This window comes from Erithacus rubecula (assembly GCF_903797595.1).
Source record: "Erithacus rubecula genome assembly, chromosome: 13".
In the NCBI taxonomy this organism is placed as follows: Eukaryota; Metazoa; Chordata; class Aves; order Passeriformes; family Muscicapidae; genus Erithacus; species Erithacus rubecula.
The window spans coordinates 389122-415997 of record NC_136665.1 but is presented as its reverse complement, the minus strand read 5'-3'; the positions used below and the strand labels follow the sequence as shown (position 1 = coordinate 415997).

At 43.2% G+C, this 26876-nt stretch overlaps 1 protein-coding gene across 10 annotated transcripts in view; it reads right to left on the bottom strand.

Moving 5' to 3' along the window:
• WNK2 (WNK lysine deficient protein kinase 2) overlaps window positions 1–26876 on the bottom strand; it is a 94516-nt gene that overhangs the window by 56683 nt on the left and 10957 nt on the right. For all 10 annotated transcript variants that reach the window (XM_079317503.1, XM_079317504.1, XM_079317499.1 and 7 more), the window contains 2 exons: window positions 2922–3094; window positions 1735–1955 (listed from right to left, as the gene is read on the bottom strand). In XM_079317503.1, the coding sequence (XP_079173629.1) occupies window positions 1735–1955; window positions 2922–3094 (394 nt within the window). The remainder of the gene's footprint in view (window positions 1–1734; window positions 1956–2921; window positions 3095–26876) is intronic.

Below are 26876 nucleotides of genomic sequence, written 5' to 3'. Positions count from 1 at the left end.
CTCTCATAGTAATATGTTTCTTCCTAACATCCAATCTAAATCTCCCCTCCTCCAGTTACAAGCCATCACCTGAGTCCCTAAAGAAATTGAAGAAACCCCAGCCCTGGAAGTATCCAAGATCAGGTCGGATGGAGCCTGGAGCAACCTGGGATAGTGGAAGGTGTCCCAGTCATGGCAGACAAGATGATCCTTAGGGTATCTTCCAATCCAAACCATTCTACCATTCTCTGCTTTGTCCTAAACTCTTTTATAAAAAAGTAACAAAGGACAACCATCAAAATTCGTGTCTGCTTTTGCACACATCTCTGAAGCAGACTCGACCTAACCTGTGAACAAGTATGTCTGTAAAATTAATTTTGCAATTCAAAATTGATCTCTTCCCTTGTTTAAGTTCCTTCCACCTCAAAGACACTCATTTCTCCAGCCTTAGCAAATCAGCCAGACCCATGACATGGAGGCCCAGTGTAATCACTCTCTCCAGATGTTTGCTCCAGCTGCCACCAAGGCAGAGGCTGCTGTTCAGAAAGGGTTAACACCTGCCACAGGGAATTATTTTGAAGCTGCTGCCTTGCTTTAGAAGGAACACGACTCAGCAGCAGGAGTGAACCTCATGAATTATAGAGCATTTAAAACAAGTCTGAAAAAGTGACAGTAACAGTCTAAGAACAAATGGAATACTTGGCCCCATTCCAAAACAGGACAAAAATGACATTTTCCCCCACTCCCTGGGGTGGAAAGGAATACCTACAAGCATTCTTCAACATAACAGCCTAGCTAAACATGAAGCTGTTCAGCACCCACTCAGCTGCTCTTGGCAGGAGTAGGTTTGACCTGGCTGGGCTCCCACTGAGACACTGCAAGGTACTGACTTCATCCCTCCCAGCTGATGTGAAATGCAGCTACTGATGCGTCTTTAGAGCTGCTCCCTCTGCAGAGGGGCAGCATTACTCATCATCAGTGTTTCCAAGCCTCCTTAATACTCCCCTTGGAGCAGCACTACTCATGAAAATTATAAGCTTGGTTTTATTGCCAAAATGAATGCACACATTTTGCCAGCATCTTGCAGCCCTTCCAGTATCAAATTCCTTTCAGACATGAGCTTATTTTGATGGTACTCTGTTCACAACTGGTTTTACAAAAATCTGTATGAGTACTACTAATATTCTTACCAATACTGGTGCTACTCCTTGTATTGGTACTACTGATACTATTCCCAGTACTGGTGCTTCTAGAATTATTCCCAATATTTGCATTACTTGTTATTGCCAGTGTTATTATTGATATTATTCCATTATGTCCCATGAACAATTGTTACCCTGCAAAAAAATTATTTGAAGAAAAACTGACCCTCGACAGAGAAAAACACCACCAATTACTAGAAGTTAAAAACCAGAGAAACCTAAAAAATATAAACAAATGTGAGTTCACTAAAATCAATGAGGTTAAGCAGACCCACAGCAGCCAAGCACATATCTGAAATTTCTATTGTTTTGACTTCACTGGTACTGGGCTCCCTATGCATTAAGGATGATAAAGGAAGAACGAGGAAATTATGATATCATTACCCACTGATTCCCATTTTTATAGTGGTATAAAAGCAACAGACCCAAACACACTTTTATATTCACTAGCAATCTGTAACTTAAAAACCACTAATGCAAAATGGGAAAGGAAGATGTTGAATAGACAGCCACGATACTGACCAAGGGAAGCCAAGGAGAACAGAAGCATTACCTATGACACTTTTGGCAAATGAAGCTCTCTTGAGTGTTGCCAAACCCAAGTCTCCTATTTTCACAGATCCAGTTGGTCCAGTAATAAAAATATTATCACATTTCAAGTCTCTGTGAATTATTGGTGGAGTTCTTGTGTGCAAGAAAAGAAGACCCTTCAGGATTTGCCGACACCAACTCCGCAGGACTTTAGGTTTCATCACTTTAAATCTCTTCAGATACCTAGAGCACAACATACACACAAATGGGTATAAAGGAAGTGAAAACATTTTATTAGAGATTTGAGGAGCTTTAACAGCTGAAACTCCATTATGGATAAAAGCTCCTTATTAGATGCCACAAGAGCAGCACAGAAATATCCCAAAATCAATGAAACAGATCTTTTGAAAGGAAGAATTAGAGCATTCAGTTTTAGGGAGGATGATAATAAGCATTTTTGGTGTAAATACAACCAAATATTTTGAAGTCTAGTAGCTCAGCAATTCATTTCATGCAGAGAACAGCTTTAGAATATGTTCATATATTTTGAATCAGAAGAATACTGAAGTTTAATTTCAACTACAAAACTTGGACCGTTGTACCCCGCACCTGCATTTCTTTCCATTTACCTGAAGGGCTGGTTGGGAGGGGACGTTTGGGGAAGATGTAGGGCCTGCTAATGCACTGGCAGAGCAGCATACTGGCTGAGTACTGTTTCCATTTAGGCTGAAAAATCTGTTCCAGAACTCATGCCAACCGCATTATATCAATCTTAACAAGACTGTCAGTGCCAGAAGCTATTAATTAATATTGCTTAGAAGATAACCTAGAGCACCTTCAGCTTCTAAGAGATTCTACCATTCAAGTGCTATTCCATTTGAATTCCCTAACAAAACATGCAAATACAAGCACAAAAGCAAGCACAAAACACACCCTGACAAATCCAAATGTCATGGGCGGAAGATGAAACGCCAGAGAACAGCTTCGAGTTGCATAATCGAAACAGGGAAGCAGGCAGAAAGAGATGGAGGCCAAAACTCTGCCTGTCAAACCACTGTGGTTCAAATGCGGGGACAAATGACAGACACCAGAGAACAGCTCCATTTTTCGCTTTTATCTGGAGATGGCTTTTTTCAGCATATAAAAGTAGGATTTTGCTATAAATGTCTGCTGCTATTCTTAGTCCCTTGCCAGGAGCGCAGTACTTACGTCTTCAGCGTTCCAGAGGTCATCAGCTCAGTAACCAGCACGATGCATCTTTTGCCTTTTGCGCAGGATTCCCAGAAGTCATAAAACCTCACAATATTTGGGTGCTGTAGACCTTTCAACATTTCTGCTTCCTCTTTAAATCTCTGCCTCTCTACTTTTGTGAGTTTTCTGTCCTATAAGGCAAAATGAGACATTATTATTAGTGATGGACAAAAATAAAGGCTCTGCATTGCCAGGGTATTCAGAATTTTAGATTTATGCTTGTGTCAAGAGCAATTATAAAATCTTTTATGTAAGAAGAGCAGCAGCGTGTATGAACTAGGGCACTCGGCCTAAATCCAGTATCAAGAAGACAAAGGCATGCCTGTGCTACACCATGCTCATGACAACACTAATATTTCAGGCACTATGAACACACCCCTGGCATGATGGGTCAACCCTCAGCTATTTCTTCATGTTTGGGAGTTGTGAAGCTCCTTATCCAAGGGATCAATACCCACAGAATGTCATTTGCAGGTACATACGTTCTCAGAGCCAGGACAGCTCCCACCACCCTCAGCTGCTCCTGGGAGCACCACCTGAGGTCCCTGCTCACCACACTGGGCTCTACAGCCCATCCTGTTTGCCTCAGGCTAAATTAAAACCATGTCACCTTCCAAAAAACCCAAACAAACAATTTTTTCTATGTTTTTGCTGTTCTGCTCCATTTTACAGACTTCTTTTTGGTAAAAGAAGTGCTGCCAGCTGTCCTTCAGCTTCTTCCATAGACTGCATATGCATGGAAATTCTTTAGATTAGAAATGTGAAAATGTTATTTTCTACTACTCTGGCTTTCCTAGAGAATTTCAGGGCATTTCCCACAAGCTCTGGGCCCTTGCTGAACATTGCCCAGCACATACATGCCCCTCCCATGGCTCAGGATAAGCTCCAGGGCTGCCTGGACTTCCCCAGCACAAGGAACCCTCCAACAGGCAGCCCAGACACTCGCTTCAACCTCTTAGGAGGACAAAACAGAGCAGCAGGGGAGTTCCATCCCAGACCCCACCATCATGTCTGTCTGGTTTGCCCCCCTTGGCCAAAGCACTGCCCACTCCTGCCCCAGAAATGGAGCTTTTAGGATCTTTAGAATTTGCTCTTACTCAGAAAGCCAAAAGGTTCACCAATCACCAAGATTTATTAGCTCATATTTTACCCTCAGACTTCTACCTTTTCTCAAGTCATTTAGGCATGTCTGCACGAGGTGCACTCCTATGTACACAGAGTGAATTAGTTGGGAGCACAGCTGACTTGTAGTCAAGATGCCAAAGGATCAGCCACTGGCATCCCACAGCCTGCCCTCACCCACAATCCCAGACAGTTCAAGATGGGGACGAGAACTCCCATGGCTACAAACAAGTCAGCTACACATGGAGACTCCATCAGAGGAAACACAGGTGTGGAACAGTGATTTTAGCTCTTGGTGGATGACAAAACCCTGCCACAGTGCTGTGTGTGCATAGGGGGAGCATTTCCATTGGTACCAGGGCTGTTGAGGGTTCTCTGATGCCTCAGAGATATGTGGAGCAGCATCAGAGCAAACACTGCCCAGGAAGCAGCAGCAGCAGCCCTGAGGCTGGGCAGTGCAGGGTGTGCAGGGACCTGCTGGGTCCCCAGGGCAGCCAGAGCCCCCCGTGCCCCACAGGGACAACAGCACATAGAAGAGCCACAGCCAAGCCAAGCAGCACCTCTGCTGCTCTGCACCAGCTGCCTGTTTCCTAAAGAAAAAACAACAACCAAAAAAAAAAAACCAAAAACACCCAAAACCTCAAACAACCAACCCAACAAAAAATCAAGGCTGTCTAACAAGTCAGGCAAGAAGAGCCACAGAACTGCTCTCAAATCCATCGCTTCTTTGCTACTGCTGAGTTTCCTTCTAATTTAAAACCTGTAGAATAAATCAGGCACACTGCTGTTAGGAAGGAGAAGGAGCAAGTCCCTGTGCAGGACAGGAAGAGCAGAGTGGGAGCTGGCAGAGGAAAGGAAAGGTGGCCACACAGATCCAGCAGATTTGCAAATACTTTCCAATTAAAAAAAAAAAAAAAAGTAATACCATAGTCCTTCACTCTCGTTTCTGAGCACTGTGAAAACCTTTCCACCACTAGTTTATTGGTAACTTTTATCCTTCAGCAAAGAATCATATTCTGCATATTCTACATATTAAGAGCAGGATCATTTTAGCAACTGCAACAAAGTGATTCTGGAAGGCAAATGTGCATTTTATTTGCAATCACAGTAGAAAAAAAATCTGCGTTTTTTTTTCATCAGATTGATATCTGAGCACTGTTTTCCAGCTGGAGAGACAAGGCAAGGCTGCAGTCTCCACCACAGGAGTCTCTGCTGCCATTAGGGCCCAATCCTCTAAATTCCTCCAGGCTGAATCTGACACATGAGTCACTGGCAAAAACATAAGCTGATTCTGAAAGGACTTAAAGATTGAAGTGTCTTCTACTCTGAAGCAGCAGAAACACCTGTTTAACTGCATGACTCACTCAGCATTTAATCCAAACCCAAGAAACCTTCACTGAGGTCACAGACACTCATTCCCCATCATATAACCCACACAAGGCAAAATGTCCTCATCCTGAAGGTAAGGGTCTAAGCCTGAAACAACCTGCAGGTGTTACATTTTAAGATAGAGAACAGGATTGTTTGGAAAGGTCATGACAAAGAAAGGTAGTCATAGATTCATGGAACAGTTTGGGATGGAAGGGGCCTTAAAGATCATCTGGGTATGAGGAAGAAATTCCTCCCTGTGAGGGGGTGAGGCCCTGGCACAGGGTGCCCAGAGCAGCTGTGGCTGCCCCTGGATCCCTGGCAGTGCTCAAGGCCAGGTTGGACACTGGGGCTGGAGCAGCCTGGGACAGTGGGAGGTGTTCCTGCCATGGCAGGGGGTGGACAAGATGGGATTTAATGTCCCTTCCCCCAAACCATTCTATGATTCCATGAACTTCCAATGTGCACTTTACAGCCTCAATCCTGGTAAATCCCACACTCATTTAAACTGGAATAACATGATGTTTGCAGCAGGAAGATACGAAGTGAATATCCTATCAATAATCAAATTTCTGCTAATCCAACACATGTATGTTCTCTGCTTCACCCTACTCATCACGACCGGGGTAAACCAATGCCTCTCTTTTAATATAAAATTTATCCCTTCATTAAATTCTTTATGGGAAAAAACAGCAAAGACAGGAATTAGTAAATGTCTTAACAAAAGGAAAGAGAAAACTTACAAATTAAATTTCTGGAATAGAACCCAAATTAACAGCAGGAACATGTACAGTTAGTCATCCCCAAGCATCATTTCCTCTAGGTTGTAACATATGGGCTCTAAGGACGTGAAATTTATACAAGCAGGAGATTGGGTTTCACCTGAGCCTTCAGAAGACGTCCAAGATTAACAAATGAGGTCAAGTGACTTGTCCAATTCCTTGCAAGAAGCAAACAGATTTGGGAATCAATCCTTCCCCCCATCATGAAGAAAAGGGTTCTTGCAAAGAAGACTACATAAATTTTTCACACTCAATGCATAGAACTGTGTGGGAGCAGGGTCTGGAGCACAGCTGTTGCAAACTAGAAAGTTGTGCTGCTTTGCAGTTTCACAGAATTTAAAAAATTTTATCCTTTTAAAACCTTGGATTTTCACTAACGTTAAAAAATGTTAAACTATTGCAGACACATGGATACGTTACCTACTTCCTGGCCTAAGGACTTCTGGATCCAGCTAGCCTATAAATACTGTTTCCTTGGGAGTTTTGTGTTTTGTTTTTAAACTCTTAAACTGACATAGCTGCATTTACTGATGGTTATTTAATTTTGTCTCATTTTGAGCAGATGAGGGCCTGACTGTTAAGGCAAGTGGGAGCATTAGGTCAGAAACAAGCACAGGGCTCACCTTCAATGAGAAACCTGACCCACATTGATGAAAGAAAACCCAGAAACTTCTAACCCAGGGACAGAAATCAAATACCTACATTAGCAGAATGAACATCTGTTCAGATCATTCAATTTTCACATCTTCATTCCAAGTAGGTACTTTTGCTAGAAAGATGGCTTGAGTGTGAAATCAGCCACAAGATCCATTGCCAGCTATCTCCTGTGGAATTGCCTGTCGTTTTCCCATGGATTTATGGACAGGAACATAGTTCTGCTCTCATGTACCAGCCCTATGTCTTTAGTATCACCTGCCTATGCAATACATGTTTAATAGCATCCAAGACCTTTCACTCCCACACCCCATACACTCAGTTATAAGCACTTACTGCTTAAAGCACTCCAAAAGGATAAAATCCCTTCTCTGTGAACAAACAGCAGATGCCATCAGATAACTTGCAAATCAAGAAAACAAATTTTATAGCTTCATTCCCTATCAGAATCCAGCCAACATTCTTCTTCAGTCAGTCACCCACGGTGAAGTTACAGCCTGCTATTTGTCAGTGGCGCTGCTGAAGCACAGGGAGGCTTTCCCAGGGGAACTCATTTTCCAAAGGCATAAAAGCAGACCTTGTCCCCATGGATACTCATAATTCAGTGAACAGGAGCTGTGGAACACTTACTGAGCTGAGGAAGACTTTCTTACTTGCCTGAGTCATTGCTAGAAATCTGTGGAAAATTAGAAGCTGAATTCAGACCTTTATGGCTAAATTTGGCATAGTAGAAGAGTCTGAGCATGCTTTTTTGCTGGATTCAATCATAGTTCGCTGCTTTCTAAATTGATTAAAGTATATCTCAAAGCCTTACACAGCAGAGGAACACTGGGATTCACATCTTCTACTGAACCTCAGAACTTCAGCAATTCATCCTGCAAGAGTAGGAGGAAGGGGAGTCAACACCTCGTCTCCAATCCCAAAAGAGCCACAAACACACCCAAGAAACACAACCCCATGGACAGAGCATGTGTTTTAGAGGCAAAAGCCTCCCAACACCACAAGCAGAGTGTGTTTTACAGGTGAAAACCTCCCAACATAACCACACCATGACAACAGATGCTTTAATAAATTCTTGTCACAAGCAATTAGATTAATTATAGGTAACACCTCCTTAACTTCCTTAATTGCTAGTGCTTCACAGGCTCCACTTAAGCTTGTGATTGCAGACAACATACCAAAACAGTTCCAACTTGCCTCACAAAACACCTTTTTCAATAGAAACTCTGAAATCAGTGTGCAAAAAAAGCTCCATGACACCAGACCCTCTCTGAAAGGAAAAAGCCCTAACCACAAAAAAAAAAAACGTCTTCAGGTATGTCATGAGAACTTGGTGTTTCACTATTTTCTGGAATCCTTTCTGAGCCCAGCACTCACTGAAGCTTAAGCAACAACTGGTTGTGTTTTTAAAAAGCACTTTGTTTCACCGAATTCCTGTAACCCACAAACACAGTAACTGGGCAGGTAAATTACCCTCATTCCAGTGCTAGACTTGTCAGCACAGGAGGCATGCTCCAGCCATCCCTTGGAGGCTTAATCCTGGGCTGGCCCACAGCAGGAGTGGAGAGACACATTTCAGTGCGGCTGCCAAAAAAATCACCTTCAGACAGGTGGAAATGGGGGAGAGGAGACAGAGAGAATCCACTGCCCTTGAAGTGCTGTGCCTCCCAGTGGGCTGTGACCATTAAAACCTATCTCAGCACAACCCAACAGCAGAGTGCTTGTGTTCTAAGAGAAGCCATCCCCTTTGTTCTTATTCCATCTCACCTCTTTACTCTAGGACAGTTTGTAAATTAACTCCTTGTATAGGTATGAAATCCCCTTATATTTTCTCGTCCAGTGGAAGGGTCATAGGGGCTGGAAGATGATCTCTGAGGTCACTTCCAACTCAAACCATTCAAAGATTCTATGATTCTCTTTGCTGTGTGTTTGCTACACAGATATGGCATTTTCCTAAAGAAGGGAGATGCCACCTCTTGCCCACGAGAGACCCTGCCAGAGATGCCCTACCATCCTCTGCAGCCTGACAGGAGGCATCAACATTGTTATTTACCCAGTGTTACCAAACAGCATGCAGACATTACTGCTCCTTTGGCCAATGAGCTTCACCAACCAAAATTAACACAAGCATGAAGAATTTAGCAGAACCAGCAAAATTTGATTTAGCTTTGCTCAGGCAAATTTCATCTTGGGGCAGCATTCAATCCTTCCTTTCTAACAAGAAAGCAGCATTTTCATCCCATTATTACTACCATTTCCCATCTTGTTATAACCTAGCAATTGTATACTTCAATCTGTAGAACACTCAAAGTGAAATATTCTTACCAGTGAATTAATCACAGTCCAGGCAATAGGATGCTCAGTTGGCCTGAGATCATGGTTTAGGATGGTACTCTCCAGTTCAGTTCCTCTTCAAGCCAAATGCTGCTTTCTCTCACTCCCATGTTTCCCCTTACCCCCTCGGGCAGGATGGAGAGTAGAATATGTATTTTCTGCCTCCCAAATAAAGCCCTTGGACTCTGTTGCATTTCTTAGTGAACCTCAGGTTAGGCAGCCTTACCAACCCTAGAAGATACCCATGGAACAGCCCTTCAGGCTTCATGATGATGTCCTTGAAGGGTGAGTTGTCAGACTTCAATTACACATTAAGTACATTTATTTTAGGAAATGACCTCAAAGAAGTTCAAATTAGCAAGAAAACCACCACAAACCCACAAAACACCCCAAGATCCCCCACCAAACCAGACAGATGGAGCAAACTGTCGGCAAGATCTTCAGAGTTTCTCAAATCATCTTTCTTACACAGCCATGAATACACCTCTAATGTGACCACTCTTCTAACAAAATCACCTTGTGTCACATAAAAGCAGCACTAAAAAGCTTTCTCACTTGACTCTGTACTGAGCCCAGGAGATTCCTGAGAATGAGGAGATCCCCCTGGTCACAGAATCCCCTGAGCTGGGAAGAACCCACCAGGATCAGAGAGTCCAGACCCTGGCCCTGCATTGTACTGAGCCCAGGAGATTCCTGAGAATGAGGAGATCCCCCTGGTCACAGAATCCCCTGAGCTGGGAAGAACCCACCAGGATCAGAGAGTCCAGACCCTGGCCCTGCATACACACCCCAACAATGACCACCCTGCACATCCCTGGGAGGAGTGTCCAAAGGCTTCTGGAGCTCTGGCAGCCTCGGGAATGTCACCATTCCCTGGGGAGCCTGGGCAGTACCCAGCACCCTCTGGGAAAGAGCCTTTCCCTGTTACCCAACATAAACCTGCCCTGGCACAGCTCCATGTGGGTCACTCAGGTGCCTATCATGGGTCACCACAGTGGAAAGATCAATGCCTGCCCCCTCTCCTGTCCTACAGGAGGAAGCTGCAAAGTGAGGTCTTTCATCATCACCATTAGCATCTCACTGGCCAGAGCTGCAGCAGCCACCTCGAGCTCTGTACAGAAGAACATCTTGTACCATCCACATCTTTTATCACCTCAGTGACTGGAGCCTGACTGAGCTGGACATATATTATCTTGTTCCCAGTGAAGAGCTGTCCTGGTGCCAGGCAAACATGGAAGACTTGCCTATACAGCCTTCAGTATGAGTTCATCTCAGAACTTTTCACTTCCCTGTTTCCATAAAACATGGAAGACTGACCAAGTTAATATGTGCCTTTATTCAGACATGCTGAAATTAATCATACTGAGGGATATGAACATAAAATAGCTAGAAAACAGAAAAGTGATGATCTATGCACAGATCTTAATTTAAACTCTAACAGTGGCTCAATGGATCTAGGAAAGAAACTTTCTCAGCTCTTCCCTCACACTGTGCCCTGCTGAGCCTCCTACACCAAGTAATTTAATGCTTCTGTGCCACATTTTGCATTTCTAACACACACAGAGAAAAGATAGAGAGTTCCTCAGTGCACCTTGGATCTGTGGAAGAGCAGCATCCAGCAGTATCAAGACTGTTCTAATCCCAACCTGCTTCTAATTTTAGCGAGGGACCTTTGAGGGGAAATACAGGAAAATATTCCTTTAAAATAATTTGCTCTGTTTTGAAAAAACAAGCAAACAAACAAAAAAAAAAAATCCTTGCAGAGTGCCATATAATTGCAAATACCCAGCTTCTCACAAAATGTCCAAGGCCAGGTTGGACAAGTCTTGGAGTGACCTGGTCTAATGGAAGGTGTCCCTGGTGGAACAGGTGAGCTTTAAGGTCCCTTCTAACCCAAACCATCCTGCAATTCTATGATTCTATCAACTCCTGCACCTCATGAGCCTCAGAGGCCCTGAAGCTGCTCCAGGAACACTCTGCTTCTGCTCCAGAGCATGCAGCACCCAAGAAAGGTTCAATTCCTCACTGTTGCTGCTGGAAGTAAAATTCAAAAGAAAAGATGAGTGGGAAGAATATAGAGTGGAGACAAAGTGAGTAGCTCAACTGCTACAACTCAAGAGACTGGACAGGCATTCCTTGCAGCAATGCTTGCAAAGCTCTGGGAAAGTGAGGAGAGGGGCCTTTTACTGTCACAAAGCCACTCTTCAGATTGGGGTATCCCAGCTCCTAAATATTTAACAGAGCTATGTGTCTGGAGTTTGGAAATGTCTTCCTTGTAAACCTTTCTAAGTGCTGAAAGGAGCTGTCACTTCTGGTGCATTCCTAACACCACTTGACAACCTGTTAGAAAACACTCCAAGGCAAATGCTGCACTCCCAGGCAGGATACATTCATCACAGTCTCCCATAATGATTAGGAATTAAGCTGAAAGCATCCCGTTTGTAACAAAATAGCTCATTTTTCTCGCTTTTCCCTCCTGCAAAGCTTGACATTCTATAGCCCTGCACAAAAGAATAACAGGAGCTTGTCAACTAAAACACACAAATAGTTAAAAACTGACCTCCCCATTCCTTGCACAGCAAGGCATGAAAGGGTAACATCAACATGGGTATGTGAAAAACAGATATGGGCCATTTTCCAAGGAGATTATATGTTTGGGTTGAGAAATATAATAACATTGACATAGTAAACTCAGATTTCTGCAATGCATTTGCTTCACACTAAGAATTATAATGAAACAGAAAATAACTGTTTACATAAATTAATGCAAAATTGTCTAAGTAATAAAAATACATGTCCTTGAGGATTTTTCATGAGGTTTTGTTGGGGTCAGGTTTTATTCTAACAAAGTGATTTGCATTTTTACAAAGAACTTTGGAAAAAAGCTCATTGATAGTAACAAATGCTGCACATTAGAAAGAATTTAGGAGAGTGTTACAGCATGAAGGTGACAGGTCACAAAGAGGGACTGTTTCTGGTGTGAACTGCGTGTTAGGAGCCCAACAATGCTGGGGGTAGACAGCCAGCCTGGCCATGCACTGATCCCAACAGAGCTGGGGATGCTGGACAGCCAGCCTGGCCATGAACCCATCCCAACAGAGCCAGGGATGCTGGACAGCCAGCCTGGCCATGAACCCATCCCAACAGAGCCAGGGATGCTGGACAGCCAGCCTGGCCATGCACCCATCCCAACAGAGCCAGGGATGCTGGACAGCCAGCCTGGCCATGAACCCATCCCAACAGAGCCAGGGATGCTGGACAGCCAGCCTGGCCATGCACCCATCCCAACAGAGCCAGGGATGCTGGACAGCCAGCCTGGCCATGCACCCATCCCAACAGAGCCAGGGATGCTGGACAGCCAGCCTGGCCATGCACCCATCCCAACAGAGCCAGGGATGCTGGACAGCCAGCCTGGCCATGCACCCATCCCAACAGAGCCAGGGATGCTGGACAGCCAGCCTGGCCATGCACCCATCCCAACAGAGCCAGGGATGCTGGACAGCCAGCCTGGCCATGCACCCATCCCAACAGAGCCAGGGATGCTGGACAGCCAGCCTGGCCATGCACCCATCCCAACAGATACTGAGAAGAGCAGCTGTCAGTGGAGACCACTGTGGCCCTTAGCACAGACCCTGATTTACAGATGGGCTGGGAGAATCAGTACAGCACTGGACCATACTGGCAATACCTGAGGTGTTCAGGCTACACAGTTTCTCTGAGCATGTCAGGGATTACCAGATTCAATGAAGAAACTCTTACAAACCAAGGCACATAGAGGATGCTCGATCAGACAACCACAGAGGCACTTTGACTTGAAGTCTTTGAAATCATTCTGCTACAGCCCCAGTAATGTTACAGGACACATGACCTTGGCTACAGGCACAAAATAATGACTCAAATTACATTTATCAAATGCAAACAAAGTTCAAATCTTGGCTAGACACCACCTATGAACACAAAGTCAGCAGCCCCAAATCTAAACAAAAGTGAGTGATGCTCAGTGATAGGAGTCCCTGTAGCCCATCCTGACAAGGATTTGAAACCGAATAAGCAAAAAAACCCAACACAAATAACCTGTCTCATACTTGCAGATTCCCAACTGGTGGCCACAGACACATTCCTTTTGAGTTGGTGTGTTTAAACTCCTTGATCACAGCTGTTTAGTAATTTAAAATCTGTACCTACAGTAGTATGGATTTTATCATGTGATATAAGAACTATTACATGGACTGTATTTACCAAACAACATTGGAGAGATGCTACGGAAAGCAACAATAACCTGGAAACGCTAATTTTCTCAAAGTTTTCAAGAACAGAATCACAGAATGATTTGGGCTGGAAGGGACCTTTAAGATTATCTTGTTACCCCTGCCATGGCAGGGACACCTTACACTGTCCCAGGCTGCTCCAAGCCCCAATGTCCAATCTGACCTTGGACACCTCCAGGGATCCAGGGGCAGCCACAGCTGCTCTGGGGACCCTGTACCAGGGCCTCCTTTCCCTCCTAGAGAACAACTCCTTCCCAATGTCCCATCCATCCCTGCCCTCTGGCAGTGGAAGCCATCCCCTGTGTCCTGTCCCTCCATGCCTTGTTCCCATCCCTCTCCAGCTCTCCTGGAGCCCCTTCAGGCCCTGGCAGGGGCTCTGAGCTCTCCCTGGAGCCTTCTCCTCTCCAGGTGAGCACCCCCAGCTCTCCCAGCCTGGCTCCAGAGCAGATGGCTCCATCCCTGGCACAGCTCTGTGGCCTCCTCTGGACTCTCCAGCAGCTCCACGCTATCTCCTGCAGAGGCCCCAGAGCTGGGCAGTGCTCCAGCTCCCACCAGAGAGGGAGAACCCTGTCCTTTGCCTGTCTGGTGATACAGCCCAGGACCCTGACAGTTAAAGAACACACAAAAGGCTTTTAATTGGGAAAACTATGTAATGGGAAAGAAGTCCTGGTAGTTTGAGTATCATACTCAGATTGCATGGAGTAGTGTGAGAAGACAGTGTTTACAGAGACTATTTGCCAAAAAATGTTTGTTGTATGTTTAATCACATATTGTTTTCTGGATTCATACAACTCAATACAAGTTAGAATAGCATACAGAAACCTTCTGCTCTCTGTTCTCTCTCTCTCTCCTCAGCTGACAGGAAAAAAATGCACAAGCTCACTTTACCAGCTCCCTTAAGAGGGGGATCTATAGAGATGACGCTGCTCTTTGCTACTGTGACGTGCACCTACACAAAGCAAACAAAAAATCCCTTCCATCTGGCTGCTGTTTGACTTCAGGCACACCAATAAAGTACTGTGGAAAAGAAGAACCCATCCCCAGACAGACACGCAACAGAAGGATTTGCCCTCTATCAATTTCAGTAAATAAAAGGATTAAAATCTATTCAAACTAGACATCTGAAGAAAAAACATTAGCGCACACACATCATATTAGTTGGGGTGAACAGCACTTTATTTGATTGCATGGATTTGGTTTTTTTGGTTTTTTTAAGAAAGTTACATTGCCAACAAAATGTAGGATTGAAGAACCATTGGGTTCAATGCACCTTAAAACGGTTCAATCCACCAATCCATAAATAACACTACTGGTACGCATTTTTGTTAAGAAGTTTTTTTAAAGTAACTATTTTTTTCCCTGAAGATGGATCTCTGTGCTTGGTAAAACTTTTCAAAAAATAAAACATGACTAGAAGTTTGGAGAAATGACCCAGGAACTATGCCTAGTTTCCATGTGACTTTAAAAGGCTTTGCAATTTTTTTTAACTTTACAAAATTCATGTACTTTATCTCTCCTTAGAGGCCTTCTATTTACAAAGGCCAATCAATATGCCCATTTATGATTGCAAAGACTGGTCTCTCGAAGGACCCTGTGACCACATAGAATAAAAACTCTTCCTACTGTGAAACAACAGCTTAACTACTAGTGAAAGAACTTGCAATTGGAGTAAGGCTTTTTTAATCACCAGCAGTAATGGACACTCACCATACGGAATTGAAATCCTGGGACTGTGTTTCCCACAGGCTCCAGGACAAGTGACAGGTGAGCACATGAAAGGGCTTCATCAGTCAGCAAATTATTGTGCAGTCTTGGGGAAATGGTACTTGTACAGGAAAACAAAAGCACACATCTGCAGCATGAGCTGAGAAAAAAGCAAGCAGTGTATTAACCAGTACCTGCCTCACCCTGGGAAAAAGAAAGGTTGTGGAATAGGACCTTGCAGGAAATATATCTTTTTGAACATTGCAGAGGAAATGCAGGTAAGATAAAACATGATAAACAGCACAAGGCATGAAAATGCCCTAAAAGCTTATATAAGAGGGCAGGGCGGTCTTTAAAACTCACTGGTACATTAAAACCCAAGGTCACATGCTCGCTTGCCATGGACTGTACCCAAGTATGAGACACTCACAGCAGTTTTAGTCCACCTCAAAGTCCAGCTGAACTTAGGAACAGCAGTTTGTGCTTTTCTTCACATGCTGATGTGTAGTTGGTGGGAGGTACTGAAGAAGTTCAGAAAGCACAGCTCAAACAAAAGGTGGGGGGGGTTGACTTTTTTTTTCTAATCACAGTGCAATTTGGCAGCTGTTTATCCTCATGTGCACAATGGGGTTCACTCCCTGAAAGCTGCCAGGGATTTCTGGGCCTTCATACTCCTTTCCAAACAAAAGCTTTATTACAGATACTGTGCACTGCCTTGGTGGTCCCTTCAATCCACACCAGGCTCACACAGGGTTTCACAGATGCTAATTTTGCCTGAACCCACTTGGGCTGTCCCTCTCCACACAGCTCCCATAGAGGTCCATCCACAGAGAGGCAGAGATGTCAGCCTGAGCCCACCCTGCAAGCATCATCACCCAGAGCAGGCTGGACTGACTGTGCATGTACACTAAATTAACACACCCACACCCGAGAGCTGGGCTGAGCACAGACTGCCCACTCACCTCAGATCCCTGCCAGCCACGCAGGGAGCCCTCCATTTCCTGCACAAAATGTACAGACTCATCAAGAGGAGATGCCCATGGAAATCTGGGCATTTGATAGCTCTACACAAGACTCACAGGAAATACACAGGAGCCCTGTTTTCTTTCTCCTGGTGGTAACCATACCTTCAAGCTCTTCAGTCCACAAACCACTACCCTGTCAGGAAGGCAGGTAGCAGTAGATTAGACATACAGACTCCTCTGACTAAACACCATCTGCTTTGTGTGCCAAAGAACGATTCCACTCACAGCCAGCCAGCACCACTCTCCAGAAGAGCACCAGTGGAAGTGATTCATGCCATTATTAAAGAACACTGCTCATGTTCTACTAACAGAAACACAAGGACCCACTTTTGGTTATGAAAACACTGTCAAGGTCCACTGGTTTAATTTTATCCTGAAATGGGAGCATATGGAAAATGGTGCCCTAGGGAATAATGCTATTCTCTTCAACAGATGTTCTTGCCAGGGGAAACATCTGGAAGGAAAGCAGGTGTGATTGATGAGATGGTTCACAACTGTAAACCTTGGCCACAACAGCAACACCATTTCCATTCCATTTTGGGCTATATCAAGAAGAAAGAAAAGCAATTAAATTACTGTAACAAAGTCAGGAAGGAAGGAGGACAAACACACTCATTTTGTATCATTAGAGAAACCATACTGTGTGTTAAAATAATGCCAAGCAAAAACAGTAATAAACTAATCATCTTTCCAATAAAGTGTTATTATTTCACAAAAAGCCCTTCAACATAATGATACTACAGTAACCAATTTAGAGCTGATTTACCACTACAACAAATCAGATTAGTTCCTCTTTTGTTATTACTACTGTCTCTCTACCAACCTTAAGTTAATAACCAACTATTTCTTCTAGTCTATTTACTTGGTTGCTTCACTAAATAAACACTGAGCCAGGAAAAGACCTACTCTCAAGAGATGAGTTTTGTGGAAAAACAAGCATTAACCTTAGCACTTTAGCCTCAGCCAAAAATGACACATTAACACTTCACTGCTTTTGAGATTTAAGTGCTGCATTTTTCCTCTGTATGACCAAACCCTACCATGTAATGCTGTGACAGTATTGGAACTAGCTCAACATGTTCAGCTTATGCTGAGCAGAAGGCAGCAAGGCACTCAACACAGCATCCTTGAGAAGACTGTTCTTACAAACAGTGACCTTGACAAATGCTCCAGATACAGCATTTCTAGAAGGCATCAAGATAAAGCTCCTTCATTCTGCAGGATTATGTATTATGTCCAGTGAGCCTTGCAAATTAAGTCATAGAAACACTGGAAACGTATTTTCAACCCTGTGATTAAGAAATAAGGCAAAAGAATCACCACTAGTAGGCTGTTTAAAACAAGATGAGAAAAACAGCAGGAAACATCAACATCTACTGGGAATGTCCTACCATCACTTCTCCTACAGTCACAGCTGTAACAATGAAGGTTGACAGAGTAAAGATGACAAAGCTAGTTCACATAAAACCCCATCACTTTCAGCTGGAAGATGAATCCCAGAGGAATGGCAAGACCCCAAGAGCCAGGGCCAGGCACTGATGCTGCCCCCCCTTTGCTCTCAGGCTTCCATGTCTCAGCTGACAAGGCACTGTGACCATCTCTTGAGTGAAGGAGCAACTTGCACACTGAGCAAGTCACACACTCTACATGTTTAGAGCAACATTTTCCTTAAAATCAGTCCAGACCTCCAGTGCTGGAAAAACCACTATCAATCAGGCCACATCAGTTTATATCTGCTCTGAAGTTCAAAGCTCCACTGCCATCAGACACTTGGGCAAGTTTTCTGGCATGCCAGATAATCAATCTCATTCATAAACTTAGCAAACTTCATATTTAAACAATTATAATTCTTGCCATGTCACTGCTAAAGCAAAGCTGTGCTAAATCTTTTCTCCTCCTCCTTGTTTCATCTGCTCAAAGCCAGTTCTTCCTGAGCTAACTTCATCCTCTAGCCTTCACAGTTTTCTTCCTTTTAGTATCTTTACCCTGCCTTTGCCTTTCTGCAGAGTTATTACAGACCTCTTGGCTTGCCAGGCTTACTGAGCTGAAGTCCAGCCTTGCTTTAGCAGCAAGGTTCTCCTTTAATTTACTCTGGTGGCCCTTCATTCGTTCTGTCTTTAAGACAACTGTCAGGGCAGTCCCTGTACCCTGACAAGTCCCTGCTGCTGTCAGGTGCCTGATTCCTCTGCAGCAGAACAGGACAATGTTTGCTGACTGGCTGTTATTTGCAATTACGCACCATAAACCTTACGCGATCTCAAACCAGTTCAACACACTGTTTATTAAATAAATGCAAACAGAACTTGCCAACATCTCCATTTAAAGATGAAATTATAGGCTGGCTCTCTACCAAACTAAACCAAACTTTCATTATCTGTGTGCTGGTTGAAATAACAGTGCTCACAGGACTGGCCATATCATGTCAGTGCAAACCTTGTGACACTTGATTGCATGCCCAATGCCACAGGACAGAGTTAGAATTGTAGCAAGTGGATCTGGAAGTCACCAGGAAATATCACCAGTCTGCTCCCTTGCTCCAAGATAGGAGCAATGATCTTTAAACTATTTCTGACAGATCTGCACACAGGTCCAGTGAACCTGCCTAAGGAGTATTTGCCAATGCCTAAATGCTCTTAGTTAGAAAGGTCTTCCTGGTCTCTAACCTACGTGTCCTTAGTTTCATTTTGAGCCCATTAGTTATTTGCCTGTACGTGGTGGCCATGAAGACTCATTCACTCAGCTCCTCCTTTAAGAAAGTGTTTGGGTTGTTTTACAGATACTGTTCTTCAGATGGACAAACCATCTCTCACTATCAACAACATACCTGAGATCTATCTATGCTGTCATAACCATGTGCTGGATTCTGAAGGATCAATCCCACATCTTTCTTGAAGTGAGATGCATGCAGTGCTTTGCACCAACAGCCTGTGGCCCGTTATCCATGGGAAGTGCCCAATATTTTGTACAGTAAGGTTGGGGAACATCATCTGAGAGCAGAATTCATGGTCCCCAACTTCCCTATTGATACATATCCCTGCTTTTGGGAAAAGCAGAGCCCCAGCAGGTGTTCAATAGATTCTTAAATTAATCTGAAAAGCATACATTGCATTGCAACACACAGCAGCAGCTGAGGTTAACCTGAGTGCTCAGACTTTGAGCCATAGGTTTAGTTACTGTGGGACCAGTACACAAAACAGCTCTAACTCCTTTTCTGGAAAACCTTTTGGGTTTGGTGCACTCGCTCTGCCTTAGAACCATGGGACAAGGCACTGCAGTCAGAATGAAAATCCAGGAAGGCTACAGGCACTGCAGCATTTGGGATATTAATCTTTCAACAGAAACAGCTTTTCAGAACAGTCTGAACAGGCTCATACATCCTAATTAGATACATCCCTCCTAAAGCAACATCTCAGAGGAGGTTCTGCATCCTCCTCTCCCAGCAACTGTGTTCACATCCAAGCCACCTGGGCCAGCCCACTTGTGTGCATCTCCCCTGAGCCCCACTGCTCTATGCATGTGGTGCCTGCTGTCTGCCCACCACAGCAAGGTAGCTGGCCAGGCAGACACGAAACATGCTGCTCAAGGGCAGCACTGATCCTGCATCCCACCTGAAAGGCAGAGAAAGGGCAAGGACTTTCTCCACGACTCACTGGAAACGTAATGCAAAAGGAGAAAGTAATTCAGGCAAAATCTTCCCAGAGGGAAAAAAATCCTCCAAGACCCATCTCACACTGGAGACTCAAGCCAGCTCCACTTAGATGAAGTAACCAGGAGAGAGGCAGATAAAAAGGCGTCCCTGCTCTGATTGCATATTGCTGGCAGCTCACAAACTGTGAGCTTGTGCCTTTCCACAACCATCCATCCCAATAGGTCCCAACTCCTTTTTCCCTGCCCCCACCCACACTCCCCAGTTATCCTGAGTCACCCTTCTTGCAAGCGTTCATTCATTTTCCTTATCTTCCCTGGAAAAAATGCTTGGAGTGCCATCTCAGTTTTCCACTGCACTGACATTACTTTATTACATACCACCCAGAAAAAAAAAAAATAAACAAAACAAAAACAAAACAAAACAACAACAACAAAAAAAAAAAAAAACAAAACCCCCACCAAACAAACAGCCAATCAGTGCAACATTATTTCCAGCAGTAGCCAAATCCAACCTGACACCAGCTGGGTGTGTGTCAGATTCCAAGCTACTGCAGAGCTCTAAGGATAACCTGCCCATGGCAAACCAGCTGGGCAGAAAGCCCTGGTGTGCCCAACAAGGCAGAGGCAGTGCACAGTTCACTCTTCTTAAGATCTTGATTAACTCTTTCCTGAGCTTCATTTTCCCTCTCCTGTGTCCAAAAGTACTGGATATTATGCAAACATTTGGGATCCATCAGACTGATCATTGTCTTTGACAACCCCATCCCCTTTGACTGGTGTGTTGGTGTAGAATGCCAAGCTCACTGTTCCCCACTGCTCACGGTTTCACTGCAGACAACAGCTCTTGCTGTTCTTCATGCCTGCATTGTGTAACTATGTGTGTGGACAGAGCTCTCCATGACCAGCTTTCACCACATTTCACAGCAGTTTTGAGAGGAAGGAACATTAGGAGCTCTCAACTATGAATCATCCTCTTCATCAATAACACAGGCAACCAAGCAACAGCCTGTGCAGGAACAACTTGTGCATGGCAAGAAAAGGCCATAATGGCAGGCTGACCTGCAGCCATGCTTTACAAAAGGCTCAGTTACAATTCATCATTTCCAAACAGCTCAAGTTATTCATGCAACAAGTTATGCAGGTAACAAGCCAAGCAACAAATGAGACTGGATAGAGGAGATGGCCTAAGGGAGGTTTTAAGTTGGATATTCTAGGAAGGAAAAAAATTCTTCAGTGAAATGGTTCTTCAGCCCTGGCACAGGCTGCCCAGGGCACTTCCACCATCCCTGGAAGTGTCAAAAAAATGCATGGATTGGGCACCTGAGGACACAGTCTAGTGGTGAACATGGTGGTGGCACTGGGGACAGTTGGACTTTATGATCTTAAGAGATCCTTTCCAGCCTTAATGAGTCTATGATTCTGTTTGCCTGTGCCAGTTAACAGAGCAGGAGAGCAGTGCCCACAGGGCCCCCAGGTGCCTCATCACCACCCACTGATCCCATCACAGTTTATCTCCCATCCCTGAAATACCCACACACGTGTTGCTAAACCAACAGATTTCACAGCAGGTAACCCAACTAATCCTTGCCCTCCTGCTCTGCCCTATGCCCTGTGCTCGGCCAGACCCCTCTCCTCAAGCTGCTGCCCTACAGACACAGCCTGGTCCAACCGGAGATGTCCCAGCCCACCCTGCACCAGGCAGAATGGGGAGATGCAGAGGCCACACAGGAAAACATCTGCAGCCACCTCTGCCCAAGTTTCATTTCTTATGATAAAAAAATATCTGATTACATTCCTCCAAAGGCAGCTTCAATTTCTCTGAAACAGCTGAGAACAACTGTCACAGATGACTCTGCTTGATTTTTTTTTTTCGTATTTTTAACTTCAGACAGAAGATCTTCCATTAACTGCAGAGTATTATATGGCACAACCAAGTCTTAGAACGCACCTTGCATTCATTATAATGAAAGTGTGATGTGACATGTAATAGTTTATTTAAACTGTTATGTAAAGTGAGGAAAGGATTTCCTCACTCAATTTAATTTGCAGGCTCTTAAGAAATTCAGAAATACTTTAACCTAAAAAATTATGCAAAACAGAAGGAGAGAATATAAATTATCTCTTACAAAAAATAGGTGTGCACTTAAATCCAGAACAAAAAGAACTTAAGTAACTTAAAATAGGACTTCAAAGAAATTACACGAATAGGTCAGTTCAGACTAAATAAGCATTTTCTGTGGCATTAATTGGAATCCCTTACAATAGGGATACTCATTGCAAAGAACAATTATCCGGAAATAAACGCATGAAGCATGAGTTATCCCATGAAACTCAGCTTCTCATTATTAATAAAAAATAAGAGAATAACTAAAGCACATTCAAAGGAAGCTGCCACAGGCCCATACAGGTTAGTTTAGAGGACATCCTGTTAAACTGAGAGGAGGATGTAACTAATAATTTTCTTATTGTGGCTTGCATATATTGGCTGCTGTTCCAAAGATGGATTAAATGCCACGGTTGCTTTCTCAGGTATCAAATTAAAAGCTCTGTGATGACCCTTCAGTCCCAATGGAGCATTTTAGTTAGTTTTTCTTTTTTAAAAAGTCTATTAACTACACATTAGGTCCTTCAGAACATTACCCTGAGTAAAAATGGTTTCAAGTGAAACAGAAAAAGATAGGATAGGAAACAAATACATCAACAGAGGCTTGGGCTATGATTCTGTTGACAAACCTCCCCAATGGGTAACCTGTGGGTAACCAAGGGGAGTCCTTGCTCTTGCTATGACACACCTGGAGCCCTACAAGCACCAAACACCAACACCACGCACCACAATATTAAGACATTTCACATGAAAGTAAGATTTTGCAATTTAATAGACACACACAACCAATTTCTTCAAAAAATCTCATGGGCTTGGCCTGGAATAGTACTCAGTATTTCCAACTTTCAACTCTGCAGGTGATGAAGATGAAAGACCAGTCCCAATCTGCAGCTTCTGAAAGGAACCAGGAAATAAAGGGTGAAAAATAATCACCCTTACCTACTGAAAAACTGAACACACTAGGGTAGTTTCTTTTTTTTTTTGTGTTTAATTCCCGTTAGCTTTCCTGGAGTGGGAGAAATCCAAGTCAGTTAAGGAGTTTTCTCCCTGAAAACTGAGACAAGGCTGGCTGAAGAGATTTGTCTCATCACATCCCTTTCTTCCAAGACATTTCCATGAAACAAAAACACATAATTCCCCCGTAATAATATACAGGCAAAAAATACGTTATTAAAAAAGCATTGCAGGCACTGGCCCCAGCATGCACTCCCAGCTGTGGGCTACCATGACACAGCACAGGCCACATCAGTCCTTCCCACTCTCCCTTAACTATAAATCCAGAAAATTTCGCCTGACCCTTTCCACTCTTTCAATTAACCTGATTATAGAAATAATCTGTGGGATTTCTCTGCTGCAGTGCAAAGAACTAGAGCAGTGAGCAGCCTCCCTGGGGATTCAGTAGCACAGTAAACTATGCTGAGCCTTTCATCAAGCTCTAGATGAGAAAGTTCTCAGAGACCACTCAGTTTGTGTTAGCACTCTTGAAACAAACAGAATATGATTTACTGCAAATAGCATTCTTTTTCCAAAACACATTTTTTAGTCTGAAATCCTAAAATTCAGGTAGAGTACTTTAAAATATTGCCCATGACATCAGTACACTGGGATCCTTTTACAACAGAGGATACCCATTTGTTATGCCTATTTTAGTCTACAAGATAAAAAATACACTGAATACTTCAGGTCTTGTAAATTATTGTAGCCTACAAGATCAAAAATGTCCAAGTTGGAGCTCTAAAAGGTTCAAAGTAGCTGTAGTTAAATTCTAGATCTCTCAGCAAAGGATGCTCAGATGGATTCAGCAAAGGACTTTTTGCAGCAGGAGGCTGGATCAGTCTTGCCATCAGATTCAGGTGATTTTCATGGAAGTCAATGGTTCCAATATCACAAAAGTGATAATAATAAATAATAAAGATCTAGACATAGATTACCATCCCATACAAAAGCCCAGACATTTTTAAAATGGGAAAAAAAACTTGTGAGTCATGAAGTGATCCACTCAAAATATTTTAAAAGCTTTGTTTTTGGGAGCTTTCAAAATTAGAACTGTCAAGAAAAATTTATTGACTGCAATAAAACAAAAAATCTTAGCACAACCTTAGTTGGAGCTGCAATTCTATTTTAAATCCCAAATTTCTTAACTTTCTATCACCTTAGAGTATGACAGTGAATGATCAGCATGGTCTCACACACATTACTCAAGAGAGAACTGATTTATCAGTTGCAGAGTAAAGATACTTCCAGATGTTTGTAAAAGCCTTAGGTAGAACTAACCAGTTCACAGTCCACCTAAATGACTCCAAGCACTTTTTAAAGAAAGCATTTGAGAACTCAGAAGCTAAAGAAGATTTAGTACTTTTTTTAATCATTCAAACTACCAGAAGCACATTGCCTATTCCATTATGAATGCCATGTGCTGCAATTCATTTTCAAATCCCACATGCTTCAAAAAAACTTTTAACATAGAGTAATACTCACTGCCATAATCTCATTTGCTCTTAAATTTAGGAGAACACTGACAAATTTAGATTCTTGTATTCCTGTCATCTGCCCAAATACTTTATTATGGTAACTACTGCACATGTGTGGTTTTTTAAAGGAATGCTCGGATACATCTTAGGGATAAGCCTTAAGCAAAGCCCAAGAAAACCAATGGCAAACACATGCCATGAATATGGAAGAAAACAGCAACTCAATAGTGAGATCAAAGCAACCTAAATCAAGTCAAATCACTCCACAGCCATCTCTTTAGGGATTACCCCTCTACTAGCAGTGTTCCCAGATTTATCCCACACCAACTATTGAACAAGGCGTAACACTAAAAAAAGAAGCCAGAGAACAGCACCAATATTCCTCAAAATCAGTTTCACAAAGAAAGGCAGAATTACCACAATATTCTATGAAGAGCAAAGGAAGCATTTGAGCCTGTACTTTCACCTCCATATCTAAGGCAAAGGAGAAGTCAAGCCCTGGAACAACCAACTCTCTATGTATGCTACAGAAATATATTTGCAAACATGCTGATTTTGCCTGTTCGTCTGTGGGGATTGGAGGTTTATGCACTGCTGCATACTCTACACAGCTACAGTGTTGCTTTCCATGTCTCCCATCCATTTAAAAAAAATTGGTGTGCTCACTGTGATCCCACTAGATTCTTAACACCTGCCACCACCCCAGCATGATCAGTACATGCAATTATTTTTAAAGCAGGTAAATTTACATCGGAATTTTGGGCAACCTAAGAATAAAAGCTTCTGCTCTGGGAATGTTACTACATTTCAAAATACATCACATCCTTAAAGAACAGACTAGGCAGAAAGCTTATTGAAACATGTAGAAACCCTGCCTCGGGGGACTTAAAACTTTGGTACACAAGCACCTTAGAAACGGTATGTTCATTTTTTACCTTTTTTTTTTTTTTAACTGAACACCTTAAAAACAGGTGAACAGGGTTTCATGAATAATTTCGGTTAAACCAGTCCATCCATTTTTTTCAGTCACAGAATTAAACACTTCGCTATGTCACAGATTATAGATTAGTGATGGATGTATTCTCCACGAAAAATACAGACAAAACTACTGGGAGTTTGGTATATTGCATCAGCTTAATGAATTTATGAAGAGCGAGAATTCTTTTACAGGACAAATTCCTCTGTGGGAGGGTGGGCAGGGCTGGCACAGGGTGCCCAGAGCAGCTGTGGCTGCCCCTGGATCCCTGGCAGTGCCCAAGGCCAGGCTGGACACTGGGGCTGGAGCAGCCTGGGACAGTGGGAGGTGTCCCTGCCATGGCAGGGGTAGAACTGGGTAGGTTTTGAGGTCACTTCTAACACAAATCACTGTGTGATTGTACCAGTAAGAAAACTCATCCTTTCTTGTTATTTATAGTGACTGTCAAAAACACATTCAAAGGCTGATTTTCAACCTTTGCTCCTTGGGGAAAATGTGTTCCACAACACATTTAGTGAGTAAATCAGTATAGTGACGTGCAAACAAAGCACTTCTCAATTTTTTGTGAACTTGACAGAAAGAAGAAGGAGAAACTCTCCAGTTGGCCCCACTGAATACAAAGCTTCAGCAAAAGCCTAACTTGGGCAGCTGCAAAGCCCATAGAATGGCACTATCAGAAATAACTAAACTGTGGAAGCAGTCACACAGGGAGTTCACATCCTATTAGGCACCAAGGACTCCACTGCCAGAGGATTTCATTAGTTACCCTGCTGTCAGAAATTCATTAGGAAATACACCCTACATGTCTTTCATGGCACAAAGGTCACAGTTCATAAAACATTACATTGCTCTCTTTTTGCACACAAAAATTAGCTTGTGGAAATGTTTTCATGACTCTCTAATAAAAAAATCAAAATACAATTTCAACTCTAAAACTCAGATCTTGCAAACAGGATAAAGCATACAAAAATGCACAATATATAAGCATTATGGAAGCTTGATCTTAAAAAAATAGCACTTCCAGCATGTGGACTGTACTTGCAGGAGCAGAACTGCAGTACCAAAGCATCAACAATGTAGGCAGAAAGATCATGACTATCACTCACTACTAAGAAACAATTATTGCACAAGAGGTTATATGTGGACACTATTGAAGGCCTAGGCACATTTTAGCCAGGCCTTTTTCAGGTCATGAAACTGTCTCAGCCTCAGTTATGATTCTTCCCAAGCTAGAGGCTCTTTCCCTACTGTAAACATGAGAGAAAGAATCATAACAAAAGATAAACACCTGCTAGATATGTGAGAAAGCCTGGGACAAGAGGTGCCTCCTTCTCTGACCAATGATCTGCCTGCATTTTGTTTTGCCCAAACTACCTTAAAGGCAATGGTTTCCTTCAATAAATTGCTTTCTTGCACCAAATAAGAAAGTGCCTTGTTGCTGTTCTTTACTCCACTCC